The sequence below is a fragment of the Heptranchias perlo genome, chromosome 31 (genome assembly GCF_035084215.1).
Source record: "Heptranchias perlo isolate sHepPer1 chromosome 31, sHepPer1.hap1, whole genome shotgun sequence".
NCBI classification, from domain to species: Eukaryota; Metazoa; Chordata; class Chondrichthyes; order Hexanchiformes; family Hexanchidae; genus Heptranchias; species Heptranchias perlo.
In genome coordinates, this window is record NC_090355.1 from 35,232,479 (window position 1) to 35,249,679 (window position 17,201).

The 17,201-nt window shown below is 56.9% G+C and overlaps 1 protein-coding gene across 1 annotated transcript; it reads right to left on the reverse strand.

Annotated features, from left to right (window-relative positions):
* Positions 1-237: 237 nt before the first annotated feature.
* ntmt1 (N-terminal Xaa-Pro-Lys N-methyltransferase 1) lies at positions 238-6,473 on the reverse strand. The gene is given in 6 exon segments (XM_067969983.1): positions 238-1,917; positions 2,518-2,557; positions 2,639-2,765; positions 2,767-2,849; positions 5,109-5,154; positions 5,156-6,473. Coding segments are annotated over 6 exon segments (747 nt in total). The 5' UTR covers positions 5,350-6,473; the 3' UTR covers positions 238-1,660.
* Between the last annotated feature and the right edge of the window lie 10,728 nt (positions 6,474-17,201).

The window sequence follows — 17,201 nt, forward strand, 5'->3', positions numbered from 1 at the left end:
AGTCCAACAGCCGGTTGTCAAGCACTGTTGAAGCACATTGATGATGAATCCACCACTTGTAATCCACCAAGGGCGGAGGGGATAGCGAGTGGCCAGCCTGTTACAGAACGGTCCTCTACTGTGGAACCTGGGCCCCATGCGTGGGACAGTGTTCCGCCCATAGCACTGACCTTACCCTGGCCGTTAACTCCATCCCCTCAAGGAAAAGAACCAGAAAAAAAGTTACAGATTTTTTTTTTTACTAAACAGGATTTTTCATACCTGAAAAGCAGAAATGGCTTTGGTAAAAGTTGACTTTTACAGTAATAAATTATTTGCGATGAATTGTGCTATTTGATCATGGAACCAGTGTTCCCCTTTCAAGATGCAGATCAGCCGTTTTCAAACAGCGCATAATTTTCTTCAGGCTCAGTTACTGGGGATGGAGGGGGAAAGGACAGAGATTACCTTTTAAAAAGAAAAACTTTACAAGAATCATTGTGACTTCTCCCTTCGTGCCGCCCTGGTTTTTCCCTGCGATCCGTAAATCCCAAAACTCTCTTCCTCTTCGCAGTGGGCCAGTCTGTTGTGGGAAAGGTGTGATATAAATTGACTTGGGATGTTGAACGACTTACTAGGGCTGTGATTACTGCAGTTAAGGTTGGGGGGGAAATCTAATAGAAACATCCGAAGGGCAAATAATGAACGATTTTCACCAGTTGGTGAATCACTAACATGGAGGCACAAAGTCGGGATTAGTACTAGGTAACAGAGGGAGAGGAAGATGGAATTTTTACACACAAAGGATTGTTGGGATACGGAATAGATTACCACAGGGGTTATTGAAACCACATCAGTCACAGCATTTAAGAGGGAATTAGGTGAACACAAAGAGCGGGGAATTGGGATGAGAAGGCTCCAGTTGAAGAGCTCGTGCCGGCACAGGCATGATGGGCCAAATGGCCTTCTCCTTTGCTGAGATTTCAATCAGATCACTGACTGTGGAACAAGAGTGGCTGCGCCGTGTTTGTAGACCCAGTCTCTGGAAGGGTCAGGGAGCATGCTGAGGTTCAGGTCGACAGCAGCAGGAGGAGGGAGCAAGTGGTGAACCCGAAGGAGGCAGAAAATTCTGCAGGAGACACCTCTCCTCTCCCCTCCCTCCAGAACAGCTATTGTACAGTTCCGGTACTCAGGCTCCAACTTTTTTTAAAAATTCATTCCCTAAAAGGAGCAGACATCATGGCCACACAACTCATTCTAGTGACACAGGGAGCTGCACTGAGCTTCCTACAGAGTCCAAGGACCAGGAAAGCAATATTCAGAAACCACTGTTCAAAGAGAGAGTTGCGCACTAGCTGATCATGGCTGGGCTAGTGTAATTTCCCAGTCAGCAGCACCATCCTGTAGACTAGGTTCAGATACCAGTATCAGTTCTCGTTCTGATTTTCTCGATTACCGCCCTCTCTTGGGAGTCGGATTCATTCGCCTGGTGGAAAGATGGTCATCCCAGGCGATGGTGGGAACTGCCATTTAGGAATAGTCAGATGCAGCTCTTCACTCTCCGTGCTGTGCTTCAGATATTAATTCAGATGGCACTCTCTCCTCCATGTGTCTATATCTCTGGCTCTGGCTGTCTTCCCCCACCCCCACGATGACCCCTTGCACACAGCGCAGGTTAGCTTCACCTCAGAGCCAGACTGTACACCTGGTAAATCTCGTCAGGGAAGTCGTCCTGCTTCTCCTCCGCCAACACCTGGAGTCCTGCCAGTCGCACGATGGTGCGCAGGGAGCCCAGGTCCCGGCAGACGCTGCTGTCCACCTCGTCCTCGATCACCCCCTCCTGGCATACATTGTCCTTCACACAGATGATTCCATTCGGCCGAAGATCTTTTTGGCACCTCTTGAGGAACTGGGTGAGGTGCTTGTCAGTCAGGTGCCCTGCAACAAGCCCGAAAGAAAATACATTTTCTGTACGTCATGCGAACACTCTGACTTTTCCCCAGATATTTTCACCCTTCTCCCCGTGCCGCACCACCGTCTGTGACCAAGGTAACAGGCCAGTGTCTGCCGTGGCTCTGAGTAGCACTCTCGCCTCTGAGTCAGAGGTCGTGGGTTCAAGTCTCACTCCAGAGACTTGAGCATAAAATCTAGGCTGACACTACTGAGGGAGTGCTGCACTGTCAGATGTGCCGTCTTTCAATCGTAAAAGTTAGCACTTTTCGAAGAGCCGGGGAGTTCTCCACGGTGTCCTGGCCGATATTTATCCCTCAACCAACATCACTAAAACATAATCTGGTCATTATCACCTTGCTGTTTGTGAGAACTTGCTTTTCACAAATTGGCTGCCGCATTTCCAACATTGCAACAGTGACTACACTTCAAAAAAGTACTTCATTGGTTGTAAAGCACTTTGGGGCATCCTGAGGTCATGAAAGGCGCTAAATAAATGCAAATCTTTCTCCAATGCGAAGGAATTTACATGACAGAGCTCAAAGTCCCATCTGACTGGAATAAACTGCGTTTAATTCAGCGACTCACCTATCACCCACTGGATCCAAATGACATCGTATCGCTGGGGCTGCGGGATATGGGCCAAAGGCAGGTATATGGAGTTAGATCACAGATCAGCCATGATCTTATCAAATGGCGGAGCAGGCACGAGGGGCTGAATGGCCAACTCCTGTTCCTATGTTCCTATGTAGTTGTCCACGCGATCGCCCTCCTCCCCCAGGTAGGCCTTGGCCAGGAAGCCCTCTGTCACGTCCACCATGTTGACGGCTTTAAACGGGCAGCAGCAGTCGTTTTGTGATCCTGTCAATCCCTGCGCCACAGTCCAACGCGCAGCCCGTCCCTGCTTTCCCAGCACCTTCCTGTTACAGGAAGGAAAGGCCAATTCCAGGCTGCACGTTGGGTGCATTTTAGACTCGACTGTTCCAACACTCTCCTGGCCGGCCTCCCACTTTCCATAAACTTCAGCTCGTCCAAAACTCTGCTGCCCATATCCCAACTCGCACCAAGTCGCGTTCACCCATCACCCCTGTGCTCAATTGGCTCCCGGTCCAGCAACACCTCAAATTTAAAATTTTCATCCTCTTGTTCAGGTCTCTCCATGGCCTCGCCGCTCTCTAGCTCTGTAACCTCCTCCAACCCTACAACCATCAGAGATCTCTGCACTCCTCCAATTCTGGCCTCTTGCGCATCCCTGATTTTCTTCGCTCCGCCATTGGCGGCCGTGCCTTCAGCTGCCTAGGCCCTAAGCTCTGGAATTCCCTCCCAAAACCTCTCCTCCTTTAATTCGCTTCTTAAAACCTACCTCTTTGACCAAGCTTTTGATCACCTGTCCTAATATCTCCTTATGTTGCTCAGTGTCAAATTTTTGTTTGATAATCGCTCCTGTCAAGCACCTTGGGACGTTTTACTAGCTAAAAGGCGCTATATAAATGCAAGTTGTTATTTTATTTCCCCAGTTTCTTCCCCGAAGACCTTACTCTCGCTGGGATACAGCTCCGCCGGCATCAGCTGCGCTCTCAACTCACCCAAGTTTCCTTTGAGGTGTTCAAAATTATGCGGGGTTTTGATGGAGTAAATAAGGAGAAACTGTTTCCACTGGCAGGAGGGTCGGTAACCAGAGGACACAGATTTAAGGTAATTGCCAAAAGAATCAGAGGGGAGATGAGGAGACTTTTTTTACGAAACGAGTTGTTATGATCTGGAATGCACTGCCTGAAAGGGTGGTGGGAGCAGTTTCAATAATAACTTTCAAAATGTATACATGAAAAGGAAAAATGTGCAGGGCTATGGAGAAAGACCGGGGCAATGGGACTAGTTGGATAGCTTTAGTACGCCGGCTTCAGGATTGTGCTCTGCTCATTTGGCAACATAGCTCAGAATGCTATTTGCTTAGTTGATCGCAGCGCCCGTGACTGGATATAGTCACTGTCAAGCGTACTGTCAAGCATACCATCACTCCCAGATCTTTCAACCTCTTCCCCCTAGCCAGTTCAACACTAGTATGTCCCATGTTATCTTTCAATGTCTGAATTCCTTGGATTGAATTTTATCTGCCATAGTTTTATCCTCTTGCAAATTCTGCCCTAGTCCTTCTGTCATTCCTTGGCTGCTTTGGACTTGTGTCTCCCTCCCTCCATGTAGTGTCTGCAAATTTGACCCAAATTTCACCATACTTCTGAATCCCTGTCACTTACAGTTGAGGTCCCAGTGCTGATCCCCCTCAGCACCTTTCCCCAGCCTGACCTCACTCCCCTAGTAAACATTGTTTGCTCTCAAGTATGCAGAGAACCTACTGCCTCAAACTTGTGTAGCAGCCTTTCATCTGGAACTTCCATCAAAGGCTTTCTGGAAGCCATGGTCTGCTAGATCATCCAATTCCCCAACATCCATTTGGGCTGTCACTTCCTGAATAAAGTTAAGGAGCCATTTGGCAAGTTATTTTCATACAGATATTCGAGTTAGCTCCTCGTGATCAATTCCATTCATTCGGTCCATGATTAACCTTGTTTTCCACAGGGTGGGGAAGGATCTGGTTTGATGAGCTGAATGTTCTTTTTTTTGGCGATGTTATCCAATAACTAGCAATGGGCACCAGACTTGGCTCCCACCAGTGTGGAACTGAGCCAAAGTTGGCCCAGGTTATCAAATCAGGTCTGCGCTGAGTTAGTTGATCCCAGCTGGGTAAGGATGCTAGAATTGATGTCAATGCTCCTGGGTTAGTAGCGGAGGAAGGAAGGGAGGAATCAGGTAGGATTCCAACTCCAGATGGCTTTCATTGACCTGCTGGAAGGTGTAGGGAGGAGGATGTTGAGTCAAGGCCCAGTTGTAATATCAGCCAGCTCCAACCCAAACTCTCGTTGTCTGGACTCACACGGGGAAGAATGGCCACTTGGGTGGGATACCAGAGGGCTGCTGACACCTGTGGACCCAAACAAGAGTCAGCCCCTTCAGGCGAGGTGGGGAGACGGTCAGGAGCATTTGGGACACAGGCTCAACGCTAAACAGCAGAGTTCCAGCCCAGAGCATCATGAACAAGAGGAGGCCATTCAGCCCTTTGAACCTTTTTGGCCATTCAATTAGATCAAGGAAGGAGTAGAAAGATGATCCAATAGACTCACCCCAACGAACCTCTGCAGAAACTGCTTGGAGGAGTTGATGTCGATGTGCACGTAACCCCCCCAATATGCCGTCCACTGTCGGGGGGATATTCTTCCAGTATTTTTTGGCTTTGGAATAGAACCCGTCTTTGTCACCAATCACCTCCCCAGTCATGGTGCGCGGTCCCAACCTGATCAGGGGAAATGGAGGTAGAACTAGAGGTTGACTAGCGGGGAGAAACAAGAAATAAATCCCATACATACAAGCTGTAGAAACACAGATTTACAGGACAGGATTATTCCAGAGAAACCTTGGCTAAGGGCCCCAGAGTGCAGCACATCATGGTGGAAGAGTAGCAAAGACGAAGTCGCTGTTTGGGTTTTAGAAGCCTGTATTTTGTAGGAGAAAGGGAAAGCAGAGGGAGGTGAGCCTCTGACTCTGGGTGATGTATGGCTCCCTGTGTACTAGCTGCCCTCTGATGCATGGCCCAAGTGCCTAGTCAGTGAGTGTCAGCAGACTATTTGATCGTGAGGGCGGTGCAGCTGAGCCCCATCCTGTCCTTGTCCGTGGTCGAAAGACCTGGAAGGTCTGAGGTTTAACCCCTGCTATGTGCCAATTTAGCTATACTCAACTAGGGGCCTAACATATTGCAGCAGTACTTCTAATCTAAGGAGGGGAAAAATAATCAGCCAGGGTGCCTGCCCCTAAAAGCTATCCAGTGACCCCAGTTGGAAAACATGCATCTGTAAGTGTCAGGTATGGATAGGCTGAGGCTCAGCTGTGATGCCTTCCAAAGTTGAACAGCCCACCAACACTCATTGTCAAGGGTCACTTGAAGGGGATATCTGGTCATTTTCTCATTGCTGTTTGTGGGATCTTGCTGTGCGCAAATTGGCTCCTGCGTTTCCTACAACAGTGACTACACTTCAAAAAGTACTTCGTTGGCAGTGAAGCGCTTTGGGACGTCCTGAGGTGGTGAAAGGCGCGATAGAAATGCAAGTTCTTTCTTTTGAAGAACCCATATTCCCAGCCATAGTCACTGGCAGCAGGAGAGGAGAGACTTAAAAATGAAATATATCTGCGATTTCTAGGACTGCAGACAGTGACCGAGCGATCCCAGTGTGGAAGGTCGGGGGGGGTGAATGGAATATCAGGCTCTGGAACATTCTCCCGAGGGCTCTTCAGTCACCAGCGCCACTATATGGGACAAAGCGAGGCGCAGGGAACTTACTGCCCCACGCCGAGCAGCAATGGGGTGGGAGAGGAGCCTGAGGCGGCCGATCGCACGGATTACTCGCCGGGTGGTGAGGCGGCAGCTCGCTGAAGGCCGCAGGCTCCTTCACTTGAAACGAACGGCGGCTCGAGCCTTCGCGCGACGTCATCGCGTTTGCGTGGCGCAGAAGGCGGCAATTCTGGTAGTTCGGTGACTTCATTAGGACGCGTCGCCATTAGCAACCGGGTACGCAGGGGCGGGGACGCGTTGACATCACGAGGAGGCGGGGACGCGATGACATCACGGGGAGGGCGGCCGGCCGTGGCGCTCCCCGTGGAATTGCCGTTAGTTTAAAGTGAAGGACTCGGGAGCCTGCGGCCTTCAGGGACCCGCCGCCTCCTCACCAACAGGTCAGTGAGTCAGGGTCAACGGCGAGTAGTTTGTGCAGAGAGCCGCCGGTTGTGTCTCCGTTGGGCCCGGGAGCGGTGGATTTAAATAAACCTCCGAGGCTGCAAAACCAGAAGGTTCTGGAAACACCTGGCGGCTGTCAACGGCTGAGGGAGAGCGGGCAGTCCCGTCCCCTCCCACACCAACCCCCCACCCCCCCCACACCAACCCCCCACCCCCCCCACACCAACCCCCCCCACCCCCACACCAACCCCCCCCACCCCCTCCCACACCCTCCCACACCAACCCCTCCCCCCTCTCACCCCAACCCCTCCCCACACCAACCCCCCCCACCCCCTCCCACACCAAACCCCCCACCCCCTCCCACACCAAACCCCCACCCTCCCCCCTCCCACACCAACCCCTCCCCCCTCTCACCCCAACCCCTCCCCCCTCTCACCCCAACCCCTCCCCCACCCCCTCCCACACCAACCCCCCACACCAACCCCCCCCACCCCCTCCCACACCAAACCCCCCACCCCCCCCACCCCCTCCCACACCAAACCCCCCACCCCCCCCACACCAACCCCCCACCCCCTCCCACACCAACCCCTCCCCCCTCACACACCAACCTCTCACCCCAACCCCTCCCCCACCCCCTCACACACCAACCCCTCCCCCCCCCCCTCACACACCAACCCCTCACACACCAACCCCTCCCCCCTCACACACCAACCCCCCCCACCCCCTCCCACACCAACCCCCCCCACACCAACCCCCCCCCACACCAACCCCCTCCCACACCAACCCCCCCCACACCAACCCCCCCCACACCAACCCCCCCCACACCAACCCCCCCCACACCAACCCCCTCCCACACCAACCCCCTCCCACACCAACCCCCCCCACCCCCTCCCACACCAACCCCCCCCACCCCCTCCCACACCAACCCCCCCCAACCCCTCCCACACCAACCCCCCCCCACCCCCTCCCACACCAACCCCCCCCCACCCCAACCCCCCCCACCCCCTCCCACACCAACCCCCCCCACCCCCTCCCACACCAACCCCCCCCCGCCCCCTCCCACACCAACCCCCCCCCCCACCCCCTCCCACACCAACCCCCCCCCCCACCCCCTCCCACACCAACCCCCCCCCCCACCCCCTCCCACACCAACCCCCCCCACCCCCTCCCACACCAACCCCCCCACCCCCTCCCACACCAACCCCCCCCACCCCCTCCCACACCAACCCCCCCCCACCCCCTCCCACACCAACCCCCCCCCACCCCCTCCCACACCAACCCCCCCCACACCCTCCCACACCAACCCCCCCCCACACCCTCCCACACCAACCCCCCCCACACCCTCCCACACCAACCCCCCCCACACCCTCCCACACCAACCCCCCCCACACCCTCCCACACCAACCCCCCCCCACACCCTCCCACACCAACCCCCCCCACACCCTCCCACACCAACCCCCCCCACACCCTCACACACCAACCCCTCCCCCCTCACACACCAACCCCTCCCCCCTCACACACCAACCCCTCCCCCCTCACACACCAACCCCTCCCCCCTCACACACCAACCCCTCCCCCCTCACACACCAACCCCTCCCCCCTCACACACCAACCCCTCCCCCCTCACACACCAACCCCTCCCCCCTCACACACCAACCCCTCCCCCCTCACACACCAACCCCTCCCCCCTCACACACCAACCCCTCCCCCCTCACACACCAACCCCTCCCCCCTCACACACCAACCCCTCCCCCCTCACACACCAACCCCTCCCCCCTCACACACCAACCCCTCCCCCCTCACACACCAACCCCTCCCCCCTCACACACCAACCCCTCCCCCCTCACACACCAACCCCTCCCCCCTCACACACCAACCCCTCCCCCCCCTCACACCAACCCCTCCCCCCTCTCACCAACCCCTCCCCCCTCTCACCAACCCCTCCCCCCTCTCACCAACCCCTCCCCCCTCTCACCAACCCCTCCCCCCTCTCACCAACCCCTCCCCCCTCTCACCAACCCCTCCCCCCTCTCACCAACCCCTCCCCCCTCACACCAGCTCCCCCCCCCTCACACCAGCTCCCCCCCCCTCACACCAGCTCCCCCCCCCTCACACCAGCTCCCCCCCCCCTCACACCAGCTCCCCCCCCCCTCACACCAGCTCCCCCCCCCTCACACCAGCTCCCCCCCCCTCACACCAGCTCCCCCCTGCCCCACTCCCCCTCTCACACCAACACCACCCCCCCCCCCCCGCCACTCCCCACTCACCTCAACTCCCCTCTCACCCCAATCCCCCCCACTCTCCCTCTCACCCCAATACCCCCCCACTCTCCCTCTCACCCCAATCCCCCCCCCCACTCTCCCCAATCCCCCCCCCCTCCCCAATCCCCCCCCCCCTCCCCAATCCCCCTCCCCAATCCCCCCCCCCACTCTCCCCAATCCCCCCCCCCACTCTCCCCAATCCCCCCCCCACTCTCCCCAATCCCCCCCCCCACTCTCCCCAATCCCCCCCCCCCACTCTCCCCAATCCCCCCCCCCACTCTCCCCAATCCCCCCCCCCCACTCTCCCTAATCCCCCCCCCCACTCTCCCTAATCCCCCCCCCCACCTCCCTAATCCCCCCCCCACTCTCCCTAATCCCCCCCCCCACTCTCCCTAATCCCCCCCCCACTCTCCCTAATCCCCCCCCCCACTCTCCCTAATCCCCCCCCCCCACTCTCCCTAATCCCCCCCCCCCCACTCTCCCTAATCCCCCCCCCACTCTCCCTAATCCCCCCCCCCCACTCTCCCTAATCCCCCCCCCCACTCTCCCTAATCCCCCCCCCCACTCTCCCTTATCCCCCCCCCACTCTCCCTTATCCCCCCCCCCACTCTCCCTTATCCCCCCCCCACTCTCCCTTATCCCCCCCCCCACTCTCCCTTATCCCCCCCCCACTCTCCCTTATCCCCCCCCCCCACTCTCCCTTATCCCCCCCCCCTCTCTCCCTTATCCCCCCCCCCACTCTCCCTTATCCCCCCCCCCCACTCTCCCTTATCCCCCCCCCCCACTCTCCCTTATCCCCCCCCCCACTCTCCCTTATCCCCCCCCCACTCTCCCTTATCCCCCCTACTCTCCCTCCCCCCCCCCCTACTCTCCCTCTCACCCCAATCCCTCCCACTCTCCCTCTCACACCAACGCTCCCCCTTTCACGCTCCCCCTCTCACGCCCCCCCCGCTCCCCCTCTCACGCCCCCCCCGTTCCCCCTCTCACGCCCCCCCCGTTCCCCCTCTCACGCCCCCCCGCTCCCCCTCTCACGCCCCCCCGCTCCCCCTCTCACGCCCCCCCGCTCCCCCCTCTCACGCCCCCCCGCTCCCCCTCTCACGCCCCCACCGCTCCCCCCTCTCACGCCCCCCCCGCTCCCCCTCTCACGCCCCCCCGCTCCCCCTCTCACGCCCCCCCGCTCCCCCTCTCACGCCCCCCCGCTCCCCCTCTCACGCCCCCCCGCTCCCCCTCTCACGCCCCCCCGCTCCCCCTCTCACGCCCCCCCGCTCCCCCTCTCACGCCCCCCCGCTCCCCCTCTCACGCCCCCCCCGCTCCCCCTCTCACGCCCCCCCGCTCCCCCTCTCACGCCCCCCCCGCTCCCCCTCTCACGCTCCCCCTCTCACGCCCCCCCGCTCCCCCTCTCACGCCCCCCCGCTCCCCCTCTCACGCCCCCCCGCTCCCCCTCTCACGCCCCCCCGCTCCCCCTCTCACGCCCCCCCGCTCCCCCTCTCACGCCCCCCCCGCTCCCCCTCTCACGCCCCCCCCGCTCCCCCTCTCACGCCCCCCCCGCTCCCCCTCTCACGCCCCCCCCGCTCCCCCTCTCACGCCCCCCCCGCTCCCCCTCTCACGCCCCCCCCGCTCCCCCTCTCACGCCCCCCCCCGCTCCCCCTCTCACGCCCCCCCCCCCTCCCCGCTCCCCCCTCTCACGCCCCCCCCGCTCCCCCTCTCACGCCCCCCCCGCTCCCCCTCTCACGCCCCCCCCGCTCCCCCTCTCACGCCCCCCCCGCTCCCCCTCTCACGCCCCCCCCCGCTCCCCCTCTCACGCCCCCCCCGCTCCCCCTCTCACGCCCCCCCCCGCTCCCCCTCTCACGCCCCCCCCGCTCCCCCTCTCACGCCCCCCCCGCTCCCCCTCTCACGCCCCCCCCGCTCCCCCTCTCACGCCCCCCCCCGCTCCCCCTCTCACGCCCCCCCCGCTCCCCCTCTCACGCCCCCCCCGCTCCCCCTCTCACGCCCCCCCCGCTCCCCCTCTCACGCCCCCCCCGCTCCCCCTCTCACGCCCCCCCCGCTCCCCCTCTCACGCCCCCCCCGCTCCCCCTCTCACGCCCCCCCCGCTCCCCCTCTCACGCCCCCCCCGCTCCCCCTCTCACGCCCCCCCCGCTCCCCCTCTCACGCCCCCCCCGCTCCCCCTCTCACGCCCCCCCCGCTCCCCCTCTCACGCCCCCCCCGCTCCCCCTCTCACGCCCCCCCCGCTCCCCCTCTCACGCCCCCCCCGCTCCCCCTCTCACGCCCCCCCCGCTCCCCCTCTCACGCCCCCCCCGCTCCCCCTCTCACGCCCCCCCCGCTCCCCCTCTCACGCCCCCCCCGCTCCCCCTCTCACGCCCCCCCCGCTCCCCCTCTCACGCCCCCCCCGCTCCCCCTCTCACGCCCCCCCCCGCTCCCCCTCTCACGCCCCCCCCGCTCCCCCCTCTCACGCCCCCCCCGCTCCCCCTCTCACGCCCCCCCGCTCCCCCTCTCACGCCCCCCCCGCTCCCCCTCTCACGCCCCCCCCGCTCCCCCTCTCACGCCCCCCCCGCTCCCCCCTCTCACGCCCCCCCCGCTCCCCCTCTCACGCCCCCCCCGCTCCCCCTCTCACGCCCCCCCCGCTCCCCCTCTCACGCCCCCCCCGCTCCCCCTCTCACGCCCCCCCCGCTCCCCCTCTCACGCCCCCCCCGCTCCCCCTCTCACGCCCCCCCCGCTCCCCCTCTCACGCCCCCCCCGCTCCCCCTCTCACGCCCCCCCCGCTCCCCCTCTCACGCCCCCCCCGCTCCCCCTCTCACGCCCCCCCCGCTCCCCCTCTCACGCCCCCCCCGCTCCCCCTCTCACGCCCCCCCCGCTCCCCCTCTCACGCCCCCCCCGCTCCCCCTCTCACGCCCCCCCCGCTCCCCCTCTCACGCTCCCCCCTCAGCCCGCCCCCCCCGCCCCGGCTCCCCCCCCCCTCAGCCCGGCTCCCCCCCCCCCCCTCATTAAACCATTCTTTGGAGGGTGTTGAATGAAATGTGTGCTGAGGGTTTCAGCTCTCAGTCGGTGAAATGTTCCAGAGCCTGATATTCCATTCATCCCCCTCTCTGTGACTCTGAGTGGGATGTCTGGCTGATGGAGGGTGGGGAGCGATCCCAGTATAGCTGTGGAATTTCTGGGACTCCAGTTTCGGAAGTTCAGTTGGAGGCTCTTCCCCACCTGTTTCTCCCCACAGCTGTTGAAGCAGTCAGACTATTCGGGGAGTTGGCTGTGTCCCAGTTCTCCGGCGGCTGCAGATTCTGTCTGTTCCATCGTCGTACCGATCCCAGCCGGAAATCCCTTCACTGTTTCATTCTGTTGTTCCAGCTGAGGCCCTGTTAACTTCTCAACCTCTGACTGACCTTCCCCTACAATCCACACTGGGATCACTTGGTTACTGTCTGTGCAATGCTTATGGTGTTATATTCAGAGATTTATTTTCTCTGACTTGTTCCCATATTTGAAGCCCGGAATAGAATCAATTCATAGAATGGACGGAAATAGACCTTTTAACTGTTCACATGAGCCATCCTGTTTAATCCCACTCTCTTCGATTTCCATTCCCTTGAACATTCCTCTTTTTGAAGTATTTGTCCAATTCCCCTTTAAAAGAATTTTTGTCTCTGCTTCAACAATTTGTCATGATGTGGAGATGCCGGTGATGGACTGGGGTGGACAAATGTAAGGAATCTTACAACACCAGGTTATAGTCCAACAAATTTATTTTAAAATCACAAGCTTTCGGAGATTATCCCCTTCGTCAGATGAATGAGTGAAAAGGTTCTCAAATCGCATATCTTATACTAGGCTGGGACAGCATCACACCAATCAAAAGGTGTCGTTGTTATTCAAACAGGCCAGTCACGGAGAACAGCACGTCCCAGTACACTGGATATACAGTGTGTCAATTACACAGACAGGCAGAAAGAAACCCAAAATGGCAGAGAGAGAGAGAGAATATTAAAAAACATAATTTTTTCCCCCTTTTTGCTGGTGGGGTTATGTGTAGCGTGACATGAACCCAAGATCCCGGTTGAGGCCGTCCTCACGGGTGCGGAACTTGGCTATCAACTTCTGCTCCACGATTTTGCGTTGTCGTGTGTCTCGAAGGCCGCCTTGGAGAACGCTTACCCGAAGATCGGTGGCTGAATGTCCTTGACTGCTAAAGTGTTCCCCGACTGGGAGGGAACCCTCCTGTCTGGCGATTGTTGCGCGGTGTCCGTTCATCCGTTGTCGCAGTGTCTGCATGGTCTCGCCAATGTACCATGCTCTGGGGCATCCTTTCCTGCAACGTATGAGGTAGACAACGTTGGCCGAGTCACAGGAGTATGAACCATGTACCTGGTGGGTGGTGTCCTCTCGTGTGATGGTGGTATCCGTGTCGATGATCTGGCATGTCTTGCAGAGGTTGCCGTGGCAGGGTTTTGTGGTGTCGTGGACGGTGTTCTCCTGAAAACTGGGTAACTTGCTGCGAACGATGGTCTGTTTGAGGTTGGGTGGCTGTTTAAAGGCGAGTAGTGGAGGCGTGGGGATGGCCTTAGCGAGGTGTTCGTCGTCATCGATGACATGTTGAAGGCTGCGGAGAACATGGCGTAGTTTCTCCGCTCCGGGGAAGTACTGGACGACGAAGGGTACTCTGTTGGTTGTGTCCCGTGTTTGTCTTCTGAGGAGGTCTATGCGATTCTTCGCTGTGGCCCGTCTGAACTGTCGATCGACAAGTCGAGCGTCATATCCCGTTCTTACGAGGGCATCTTTCAGCGTCTGTAGGTGTCCATCGCGTTCCTCCTCGTCTGAGCAGATCCTGTGTATTCGTAGGGCCTGTCCATAGGGGATGGCTCTTTGACGTGGTTGGGGTGGAAGCTGGAAAAGTGGAGCATCGTGAGGTTGTCCGTGGGCTTGCGGTAGAGTGAGGTGCTGAGGTGCCCGTCTTTGATGGAGATTTGTGTGTCCAAGAAAGAAACCGATTCTGAGGAGTAGTCCATGGTGAGTTTGATGGTGGGATGGAACTTGTTGATGTTATCGTGTAGTCTCTTCAGTGATTCTTCGCCGTGGGACCATAGAAAGAAAATGTCGTCGATGTATCTGGTGTATAGCATTGGTTGGAGGTCCTGTGCAGTGAAGAAGTCGTGCTCGAACTTGTGCATGAAAATGTTGGCGTATTGGGGTGCGAATTTGGTCCCCATGGCTGTTCCGTGTGTTTGGGTAAAGAACTGGTTATCGAAGGTGAAGACATTGTGATCCAGGATGAAGCGGATGAGTTGTAGGATGGCGTCTGGAGATTGGCTGTTGTTGGTGTTGAGTACTGAGGCTGTTGCAGCGATGCCGTCATCGTGGGGGATACTGGTGTAGAGTGCCGAGACGTCCATCGTGGTGAGAAGTGTTCCTGGTTCAACTGGTCCGTGGGTGCTGAGTTTTTGTAGGAAGTCTGTAGTGTCGCGACAGAAGCTGGGGGTTCCCTGTATGATGGGTTTCAGGATGCCCTCGACGTATCCAGAGAGGTTCTCACATAGGGTTCCGTTGCCTGATACGATAGGACGTCCGGGTGTGTTGGCTTTGTGTATCTTTGGGAGGCAGTAGAAGTCGCCCACGCGGGGAGTACGTGGGATGAGAGTGCGTAGGATGCTTTGAAGGTCTGGATCGAAGGTCTTGATCAGTTTGTTGAGCTGGTGGGTGTGTTCTTTGGTCGGATCTGCGGGTAACTGTCTGTAGTGTTCCTGGTTGTCCAGTTGTCGGTATGCTTCTTTGCAATAGTCCGTTCTGTTCTGTATGACAATGGCTCCTCCTTTGTCCGCTGGTTTGATGACGATGTTTCGGTTGGTCTTGAGAGCGTTGATGGCGTTGCGTTGTGCTCGGGTGACATTCTGGACTGTCTTCTGAGTGCGCCTGATGAATCTGGCATTGACGCATTTCCTGACAGCTTGGGCATATATGTCAAGCTGAGGGTAGCGACCCTCCGGAGGAGTCCAGTTTGGCTCTTTCCTCTTCGGTTGCTGTACCGTGGATCCCTCTGTCTGCTGTTCTGGATCATTGATTGTCTCATTGGGTTCGCTGTTGAAATCTTGGGGTTTGTGGTAGAATTCCCGGAGCCTCATTCTCCTGATGAATTCCTCTGTGTCCGCCGCGAGACCGATGCGGTCCATTTTAGTGGTGGGGCAGAAATTGAGCCCTCGGCTGAGAACCTCGATTTCGTCTGGTTGAAGGGTGTGGTTGTAACCGTGGTACCGGGGAGGCTTGGTTGATGCTGGTGGTGATGCCGAGTTTCTCAAGCTTCCCGCTCTTGGTTTTCATGTAGGCAGTGTAGTTCTGTTGCCTCGTTCTGTTTGGCGGTGTCTCGTAGCTGGTCTGCTGTGTCCTGAGTACAGGTTGAGAGTATGGACTCTATCTTGGTTTCGAGGTTGCGGCGTCTGCTGTAGAGTTGGTGTATGAGATGGTTGCAGAGTGTGCGAGAAGTACGACGGCAGAGTCTCTCAGCGTAACCTGAGTTGTATGTGGACTTGAGTGGGTTCTTGATCTGTAGTCCTTTCGGGATCTTGTCTGCTTTCTTGCAGCTCTGTAAAAACTTGATGTCTGTGTCGATATGTGCAATCTTCATGGAGATCCTTACCACTGTGAGCCGGCAGTTTGTGGTGTTGATAGTAGCCATGATGTGGAGATGCCGGTGATGGACTGGGGTGGACAAATGTAAGGAATCTTACAACACCAGGTTATAGTCCAACAAATTTATTTTAAAATCAACAATTTGTGGCAGATAATCTGACAGTCTGATAATCCTTTGTTTTTTTTCCTAATGTTTCCTTTAATTGTGATTATTCTGAATTTGTGTCCTCATTACTGTCTTGCTGACCAGTGGAAACAATTTATCTCCATTTTACATTATTGTAAATCTTGTAATCTCTATCAGGGCACCCCTTAAACATCTCAGCTTAGTGTAAAAAGGCCCAAGTTCTCAAGTCTCTTCATACCTGTAACCCCATGTCCATGTAAGAACCTCGTGAATCTTCACTGCACCTATTCTCTTGCTTCTATATATTCTTATATGTGTGTACATTTTGGCACATGTATGTTCCAACTGGTGCCTGACTGAGGTCTTATTCGAGTTTGCCATTACCTCCTTAGGTTTGTATTCTAAGCCTCTACAACAGCCAAGAATTCCCTTTGTCTTGTTATGGCCATCTCTGGTCATATTGCCAGTAATGATCAGTGTACCTGCAAACCATGACCCTCTGCTCCTGTACTCCATGTAAAATCTTACCATTTCAGGTGTGTTTCCTTCTCTATTTATACTTATATATGTATAATTTCACATTTTCTACATTGAACTGCATTTGCTGCATGTTTGCCCATCCTAGTAACCTATCTATGTCCTGATTGGAGTTGCTGCATATCAGGGATGTCCAAACTGCACCCCGTTTCCTACTCAAAGCCCAGACAATTTGGTCCTGTTGTGCTTAATTCTTATTTGCTAGTGTGTCCTGTTTCAATTATGTGAGCACAAAGTTTGGAAACTTTTGTGTTCTGAGGGGAAAAAAGAAATGAAAACAAAGAGCCAGAAGTGCGGGCTGTCAGTGTCAGAAAAGAGTTTAACATTCTAGGTGGGACCTTCTGTCTGAGGACTCAGTGTAAATCATAGGATAAGGTGTCATCCGTGGTTCATCAAGTAGCACTCTCACCTCTGAGTCAGAAGATTGTGGGTTCAAATCCCACTCCAGATACTTGAGCTGACACTCCCAGTGCAGTACTGAGGGAGTGCTGCTCTGTCGGAAGTGCCACCTTTTGGATGAGATGTTAAACCGAGGCCTCACCTGCCCCCTCAAGTGGATGTAAAAGATCCCATGGCACAACTGGAAGAAGAGCAGGAGAGTTCTCCCCAATGTCCTGGTCAAACATTTATCCCTCAACCAACATCACTAAAACAGATGTCTGATCGTTATCACATTGCCTTGTGTGGGACTTTGCTGTCCGCAAATTGGCTGCTACATTTGCCTACATTACAACAGTGACTGCACTTCAAAAATAATTTATTAGCTGTAAAGCGCTTTGGGTCGTCCTGAGGATGTGAAGAGCACTGTATAAATATAAGCTCGTTCTTCCGCGCTGTTGCCTCATTGGTGGCTAATTCCTAACAATACCAAGACTTTTACATATCCGCAGCTTAAGATATATGCAAATTAATGGGAACTTGGGTTTGAAGTTTGCAGGTGATGCCCTGAGGC